Source organism: Lipotes vexillifer, unplaced genomic scaffold (genome assembly GCF_000442215.2).
Source record: "Lipotes vexillifer unplaced genomic scaffold, Lipotes_vexillifer_v1.1 scaffold921, whole genome shotgun sequence".
NCBI lineage: Eukaryota > Metazoa > Chordata > Mammalia > Artiodactyla > Lipotidae > Lipotes > Lipotes vexillifer.
Window position 1 is genome coordinate 1675074 of NW_006787800.1, and position 8244 is coordinate 1683317.

General features: G+C 57.3%; 1 protein-coding gene across 3 annotated transcripts in view; it reads right to left on the minus strand.

Annotated features, from left to right (window-relative positions):
* Positions 1 to 4455: 4455 nt before the first annotated feature.
* COL11A2 (collagen type XI alpha 2 chain) overlaps positions 4456 to 8244 on the minus strand; it is a 27887-nt gene continuing 24098 nt past the window's right edge. For all 3 annotated transcript variants that reach the window (XM_007460815.1, XM_007460814.1, XM_007460813.1), the window contains 9 exons: positions 8078 to 8131; positions 7740 to 7847; positions 7533 to 7586; positions 7190 to 7225; positions 6935 to 6988; positions 6556 to 6823; positions 5897 to 6009; positions 5327 to 5533; positions 4456 to 4596 (listed from right to left, as the gene is read on the minus strand). In XM_007460815.1, coding sequence (XP_007460877.1) covers positions 4456 to 4596; positions 5327 to 5533; positions 5897 to 6009; positions 6556 to 6823; positions 6935 to 6988; positions 7190 to 7225; positions 7533 to 7586; positions 7740 to 7847; positions 8078 to 8131 — 1035 coding nt within the window. The remainder of the gene's footprint in view (positions 4597 to 5326; positions 5534 to 5896; positions 6010 to 6555; positions 6824 to 6934; positions 6989 to 7189; positions 7226 to 7532; positions 7587 to 7739; positions 7848 to 8077; positions 8132 to 8244) is intronic.

Genomic DNA, 8244 nt, shown 5'->3' on the forward strand with positions numbered 1-8244 from the left:
ATGCAAATCTGAAAGCTGGAACTCAAGCAGTCATACTGGACCTGAGAAGGAAGAGCCATGTTGAGGCTGGTGGAACAAGAAGATGGAAAAAAGTCTGAATCTCTGACACTGTTAAACACTTTACCAGCCCTGGAGCTCAACGTGAGAGAGAAATAAAAGTCTATCTAGGTTAAACCACGACTGTTCTCAGGGTACCTGTGTCTCACAGCTCAAACTAATCTGAACCAATATATATAGCATCTCTTGTTCTCAGCCAAGCTATAATAAGAGTAGATTCGTGGAAATGTAAAATGGAGCTCTCAATGTACATATCACCCTCAAGCATCAGATACAGTAAAATGATGGAATGGTTTCCTTCAGTCCCAGTGCAGGACTGTCACTAACAGCTCTCTCACAGCTGCTTATCTTCTTGGTAATCACACCTTACATTGTGCCTTGTCCAACATGGCACCCTCCACGGTGCTTGTCAGTAAAGAGCCCCTAAACTGTGACTGACAGGATGGAGAAGGAATCCCAGACGCTGTTGTGTGGGCCCGGGGGCATCTGTTGAGTTTAGTGCCATATCAAAGGATTTCAGAAAGGAGCTGGTATAGATTTACTTGTGGTAATAAATCAATAAGACAATACAGTGGCTGATATACTTTCCAATATCCATGTTGCATCCCGAGCTGCCAGGTAGGAGACTTAGTATCTTCAAAGCTTTTGCAATAGCCATAAAATCACTCTTTAAAGGCACAGCAAAGTGGAACTGGGCTTTTCTACCGCTAAGTGGTGTCAGGTATGTCTAATGAATGAATGTCGGTGAATGTCGTGTGTGATAGTGACATAAACAGAACCACAACAGCTATAACCAAAACATGTGCATGTACTTTAGGCAAAGAAAATGTGTAAGAATTCACACAGTGGTGCCATATTTCACTGACTTGATGACCAAGGGAAGACAGAGATATGTAGGCCATGGCGCTCTGGGATATGTAGTGCTCCCAAGTACAGTTACCTAAGTTGTCCTAATTTTACAAGTTTTTTGTTTTTTGTTTTGTTTTGTTTTGTTTTTGCGGTACGCAGGCCTCTCACTGCTGTGGCCTCTCCCGCTACGGAGCACAGGCTCCAGATGCGCAGGCTCAGCGGCCATGGCTCACGGGCCCAGCCGCTCCGCGGCATGTGGGATCTTCCCGGACCGGGGCTCAAACCCGTGTCCCCTGCAACGGCAGGCGGACTCTCAACCACTGCTCCACCAGGGAAGCCCTACAAGTTGTTTTTTGACCATAAGTCACAGATGCCACAAATACAGCTCGAGGCTAAGAAGCAGCTCCAAGATGTGACAGGCTAGAGGACCCAACCCCCCAGCCTTCGCGCTATAATCTCATTGTCCTCCCCACTCCTAGTTCTCCCCTCCTAAGTCTCCCAACCTGTGGTTGGCTGTGTATGTGTCTAGGACCTTCACACCCTCCTCCAACCTAGGGGGGCCCAAAGTCACTCCCCCAAGCCTCTATTTCTCTCTCCTTTATCTCCTCCCCATCCCATCTAGAAGCCTCCACTGTCCACAAGCCACTGGAGCCCCTGCCAGCCCCCACATGTCCAGATTCCAGGACGCTTGCTCTACCTACACCCAGTCACACCCCAAAACTTCCACCTCTGGGTGCTTCCCCTCATCTTTCCTTAGAGCCAGCCCCCAGCTTGCTGGATGAGGGGGCAGGAGATGCCCCACTGCAAGGAGAGGGCTGTGGTCCTGGCATCCTCGGCTGCAGCTTGGCACAGAATTGCTCATAAAACCGTTTGACGGGGTTGCTTGGCATACTAGTTAAATAGGCTTTTGTGGATGGGCCTGGGGACCTAACCGCCGTGTATAAATGTTAGTTGGGTAAATGCATGGCTCTGTTTCCACGGAGAAAACCTCTCTGAGCTCAGAGCATCTGACCAAAAGTGACCTTTGGGAACACTCCCCTCTGTGCTCCAAGGGCGACCTCTGTGGATTTGGCTCCAACTGCAAAGAGAGCTCCGGAGAAACCTCAGCTCTGGCACGGCTTGTCTGGGAGTGGGTGCGGGCGAGTGGTGTGAGGAGCATCTATTTAGGTCTGATCTTCTGTTCAGCTGAGGCCTGGGACTGGGGGGAGAAGGGTGCCTGAAGCCATTGAGATGGAGGGGAGGGCGTGGCTGATCCCAGAAACCACGTCCATCGCCTGATTCCATATAGACGAGGGCCAGGGGCTTCTGCTCCATTCGGCCTCCTCCTGGGTTGGGGGAGTGGGAATGAGGGTTCAGTTGGTGACGCAGGAGGGGCGGCGGTTTAGGGGTGTCTTAGGGCGCGGAATCACTGCGCTTGCGCTTTAGCCGGGCGAGGTCTCCGCGCCACCACCAGGGGGCCGCAGAGGCAGAGAGATGCGCGGAGCCCGAAGAGCAGGCGCGCGGAAGGGGGTTTTCACCTGCGCTCGGTTTTCCTGCCCACCCGCCGCCGATGCGAGGCCGGACTTCTAGATGCCCATAGGAGAGCTCCCTGGGATCGATACTGAGTTAGCTCCAACACTTCAAGAGTTTCAAAGATCGGGGCTTTGTCCTTGCCGTCGGGGACGAGGGGCGGGGGCGCTGCCTACTGGGACTCCGGGTCTGGGGTGCAAAGCAGCCCTTCCCCGATCCGCACTAGGGGTTTGCGGAAGAGAAGCAGGGACACACATACGTGCACACGCTCGTACACCGTCCCCCTCCCGTACCAGCAGCCCGAGGAAAGGGGCGTCGTAATCAGGAGGCCCTGAAAGAAGTCTTCATCTCCTGCCAGGACGGGCGGGAGGCAGGATGTGCTGTGTGAGGATGGGAAGCCCAGGAGCTGCCAAGAATGCCCGGCTGTGCAGCCAGCCCTGAACAGAGGAGACACCTGACCCAGAGGGCTCGGAGCTGCTGAATAAACCCCGAGAGGGGCCGCCACCGGGCGGCACGGAGTCGGAGGAGACACTGGGCGAGGATTATTCATCTTGACACGGCACAAAGCCTGGAGTAATGTAGACGCTAATACACACAAGCATGAGGGGCCCCAGCCGCAGCCCTGGCTTTTTATGGCAGGACATTCAAGCCTGTACCAAAGGGACTGGGGCGGTAAACGCTGTCGTGAAAGTGAGCCTCCGTCTCATTTGCAAACAGTTCAGACTAGACATCTGAGGCTCCTTCCAGCCCCGAGGTCCCTAAAGCTGGGGAGGCAATGGGGTGTTTGAGGTGAAACCAGGGAGGGCAGGCACACCCTCACACCGAACCAATCCAGCGCCAGCGTCAGGCAGAACCCTGGACCCCCACCTGCTGTCACTGGGGGATCTGTTTGAGATTCTGAACTCTTAATGACAGGCTTTGTGAACTCTCTCTGCACCCTAACACCCCAGCTGGACAGGCCCTCCAGGAAATAGGGATTAAGCCATTCATTTCTGGTAAAAGCTCAGCCAGAAGGGGCGCCTTTGGATGAGAGTGGGGGTGGGGATTGAAATAACAACACAAGCACCACACACATGCACCCCAGCAGGAGACAATCACATTTTTTAACCATCAGTCAGAATGGGCGCAGGTCATAGTGCTAGACAAGGCCCTGGGAGTCCCATCCAGATGCCACACATTAACCCTTTAATTGCAGGATCAGAGAAGGTGAGGGGGCACCCAGGGGAGGGATGGGGGTGGCCAGGATGGCAATGGTGTACTGGGGGGACTCAGGGCCACGGCGATTTCCCAGCTAACGTGGAAGAATTTCAATAGTTCAACAGTCTGCTGACCGCAGGCCCTGCACACACCCCTCTCTATTCCATTTCTCCCCTGAGGGACTGGTCTGGTCTCCAAGTAGCAGGCATCCCGGCGAGCCCCAGACCAAGTGAAAGACAGCAGGCATGCGGGCCACAGAGCCAAACACCCGGTAGGTAGAGATGAGCAAGCCCCACACTGGGCAGAGAGAGGCAGAGCCCTGAGACAAAGGAGACCATGTATTGCAACGTTCACAGTGGGTGCTGCAGGTGGGGTGTGAGGGAGGCGGGGTTCGGCCCCCAACCCCCCACAGTCTCTGAGGAGAGCCCTGAGGCAAAGATGAGGGTGCCCCTGGAGCCCTGTCTCCAAAGTCCACTGATTTTTGTTGGCATTTCTCTCTTTATCTTTTTTGTCATTTTGTTTTCCACTCTTTAAATAATTAATATAATTACTTTTAAATACAAAATACACAGTGTCCTTTCTCTTCCACGTGTTTGGGGTGATTGGGAGGTAAATTTTAAATAAGGGTCTCAGCTGTCGAACAGGGCACAGGCTCCAAGTGGGAGGGCCGCGAGCCCCAGGTGCACCCCTCCCCTGCACTGCCCCTGACTGGGGGCTCTCGGTGCCCTGGCCCAAGGCCCCCTAGATGGCGAGGAGCCCTTCTGCGAGGTGGCACAGAGCCGATGCTGCGGGAGTCCAGGTGGGCCTGGTGTTGACGGACAGGGTCAGACAGAGGAGAAGGTCTTAGCCCATGAAGCAGACAGGCCCCAGCAGCACCCCTCCCCGCCTCGGGGGGGCCCCCAGGTCTGAGAAGGAGGCGTCCAGCACTGGCAGCTGCTCCAGTACAGGTGTTCGAACCTCCAGCACCGTCCGGCCTTGCTGGGTCTTGAGGGGGAGACACCAGAGTGAGAAGAGTGAGCATAGGGGAGGCACACAGGGCCCGCAGACACCCCAACCTCAGGCCCAGGCTCTCCGCGCCTTCAAGTGCCCTGAGATGCTGTTCCTCTCATCCGTGTCCCATGTTCAGACTTTGCTAAATTTTCTTCCTAAAGTTTCTTCCAGAGAGTCAGGATTGGGAAAGCTGGGAAGGTTGTGCGTGTGTGTGCGCATGCACACGCATGCAGTCTTGAGCCAGTCTGAGCAGCTTTGGGTTTGCCTTTGAGATTATTTGTCTGTAGTGGTTGTGTGAGCCCGTGTGACTCCACGGGGACGTGTGTACATGTGTTTGTGGGTGTAAGTGTGTGATGACAGCCAACATGATTCCACGTGTGTGTACCTGTGTGACCCTCTCCAGGCGACGCTGGGGATGTATATACGGATTGGGGGTGTCCATGTGCCCCTCCATGGGGAGGGGGCATTGTTTATACCCCGTGCGTGCAGAGGGCAACCTGTATAAATGTGCTTACAAGCCTGCATGACTCACTCTGGGTGACACTGCCATGTGCACACAGGTGACACCCACCTTCCATCCTTCCATCCTTCCTGCCCTTCCTGACACCAGGAAGCTGGCCTCCTCATGTTCTCCGCAAGCGCCCCTGCCCAAAGGGTCTTCCCACCGCCTCCTGCAGCCTGAGCCTGCAGGACCCGCCCCCACCCAGCTCTCCCTGGTTCCCACCTGACAGCCGTCTCTGAATTCCTTGACGTAGGGGCTGGTCTCCGGGCTCAGCTCATCCTCATTGGCCCCTCGGAGCTTCAGGGGGCCATCCCGGGCCTCCCCAGAGCAGGGGTACGAGATGTTCTGGTGGGCTGAGACGCTGAGCAACCGCAGGAAGGTGAGCTGGACCACACCGACGGGGGAGCCTTCGGAGTCCACGTAAGAGAACTGGCAGGAGAGAGGGCTGTAGTCAAGGATGGACACGGGCCTGCAGAGCAGCTACAGAAGCAGGGCGGCTGAGCCAGGGTCATGGGTGGGGAGTGGGTGGGAGGAAAGGGCTGGGTGAGAAATAAGGGGCCGGGGCAGGAACCAAGGGATAAATAAAAGGCAGACTTTTGTCTTAGGTCGTCAAGGGAAGGAGATGAAGTGAGCACCAGAAGACTGGTGAGAAGGAATGGAATAAGAGAAGAGCCAGCAGGCTCTGCAGGGTCAAGGGTCAGGGAACTTGTCACACAAACCCAGAAACCACTAGGCCCAGAGGGGGGCTCCACTGTGGTGCAAGGGACAGGGCAGTCAGAGGCCAGATCTCACCTGCGTGACATCATCCCTGGGCGTCACACAGGTTTCCCCTCCTGCCGTAAAGTTGCAGAAAACCCTGAAGGCATCCCGAGCACAGCCCTGGTTGGGGTCGACCCAGTACTGTCCTGTCGAGTCGGGGGAGGGTCAGGGCCCCCGAGGTCTTGGACCCAAGATGCTCTTTGCCCCACTTCCCTCCCACTGCTCCAACCAGCCGCCCCCACGTGCCCTCAGACACCCAGTCCTCCGTTCCCCCGCCAGACCCCTAGAACACAGCTCTGGTTTCCCTCATCACCTTATGCCCCTGTCCGTCTCTGCCGCCCCTCCCCCCAGCAGCACCCCCAGGCTCGCAAATGGAGGGGGTAGGAGTACTGACACCCTCACGCTGGCCCAGCGTGTGGCTGTAGGCTTGCACACGTGTCTCTGTGTGTAAATGACAGCACGTGTGTCCACGAGTCTATGTTTATCTATTTCTGTAGACCCCGAGCAGATAATGAGCTGAAGAGCCTGGTAGGACCATGTCAGTTGCTAAATACTGAAATACCTCTGACCCAGTTGGTAAAGAGCTGCTGCCCCAAGCCCCTCCACCCTCACCCCCACCCCACAGCTTCCGACATCCGTCCTGCATGTTCATGCCCACGCAGTTGTTCACATGTCGTGTCCCTGGCACTGACCGTCGGGCAGCTCTGGGTGGCAGAGCTTCAGGTCCTGGCAAGTGCGAGCGGGGCTGTCCTGGGTCCCCGTCGGCCGCCTCATCTGCTCAATCTCCTCCCGCAGGGAGTCCAGGGAGCCAAAGACCTCCTCCAGCCCCCCAGGACTGCCAGGGGCCCCCCCAGTTGGCACGGCCTCATCTTCCTGCATCAGCTGGCTCCCATCCACTGAGCGTCGAGTCTTCTTGGGCATCTGGATGGGCAGGGGCTGGATCACCTCGCCAGGGGGGCCCTGGTGGAGGGAAGGGCACAGAGGGCAAGAGACAGGTCAGGGTGAGGGCGATGCGGAGAAACACCAGACAGAGGGGGACCGTCAGAAGAGCAGGACCTGACACTGACTCACCGGGTGTCCCGGAGGGCCCTGGATGCCCTTCTCTCCCTTAGGTCCGGCTGGGCCCTGCCAAGGGAGTCAATGAAGTCATGGAGGGGTCAAGAGGTCAAGAATGCGATCAAGGTCACAGAAGGGTCAAATCAGTCTCTGGGCTGGGAATGAGGGGCTCCACGGGCAGGGAGTATGTTTGTCTTGAAGAGACAGTGTCAAGTCCACCTATGGAGGGCTGGGGGGAGGGAAGGTCAGAGCTGGCTGGGGGTCACTCACTGTGGCTCCTTTGGCTCCTTTGGGGCCAGCGGGTCCCTGTGAAACGAGGAACAAGAAAGAGATGGTCAGCACAGGGGAAGGTCGGGACAAGGAGAACTGGAGAGGCAAGGTCACGAGTTCACAGGACCCGGGAGCCATCACAAGAGGGGCAGGCATGGGGGACATGGGGACATTCGGGAGGCCCTGGAAGGACAGGAGTGGAAACACTGAAGGTGTAGGAACATATGGGGGACACGGGAGCCTATGAGTGTTATGCTGGCGTTGTCATGGAAGCCAGTGGGGGATTATGGAGGCGGGCAGTGGGGTTTAGAGGACTGAGTTGAGGAACAGATGGGGTACTCACAGGGAAGCCGGGGGGCCCTCCAGGACCAATAGGGCCAGATGCTCCTGGGATGCCCTAGGAAAGGGAGGGGCCTGGTTCAACTGGGTCCTCCTCCCCTCCTCCTCCCTCACGCCACAGCTGAGTCTCCACCCCCCACCTTCCCACACCCCCATGAATCCCCACCCTCACCCCACCCTTAGACCTCCCAGGACCACGCCCTCTACTCACCGTCTCCCCCTTTGGCCCTGTGGATCCCTGAGGACCAGGAAGCCCTCGATCACCCTTCTCTCCCTGCTCCCCCGGGGGGCCAATCAGTCCAATGAGACCTGGGTGACCCTGGAAAAGGGGCCAGGTGGTCAGGGGGATGCAGAGAAGAGACACATGGACGGAGAGAAGGAGAACCACAGGGGTCAGAGCCCAGAAGACAAGAGAGGGACTTGGGCCGGGTCTGAGGAAAGAGCGGGGGCTGCCACGGCCCTGACTGAGGAAGGGCTCCCCAAGAGCACGAGGGCCCCTGGAGGTTTCAGGGGTGGGGCTGAGACACCTGGCAATGTGCGGTCACTCACCTTCTCTCCCTTGGCCCCAGCATCGCCCCGGAGGCCAGGAAGCCCTGGGGGTCCCTGTGGGGAGACAGGAAGTCACTCTCTCCTGGGGGAGGCGGGACCACACTCTCCCCCGCATCACTTCCCACTTCCTCCAAGGCTGGATGCCCACTGCCCCAGGGCCCCCCCAC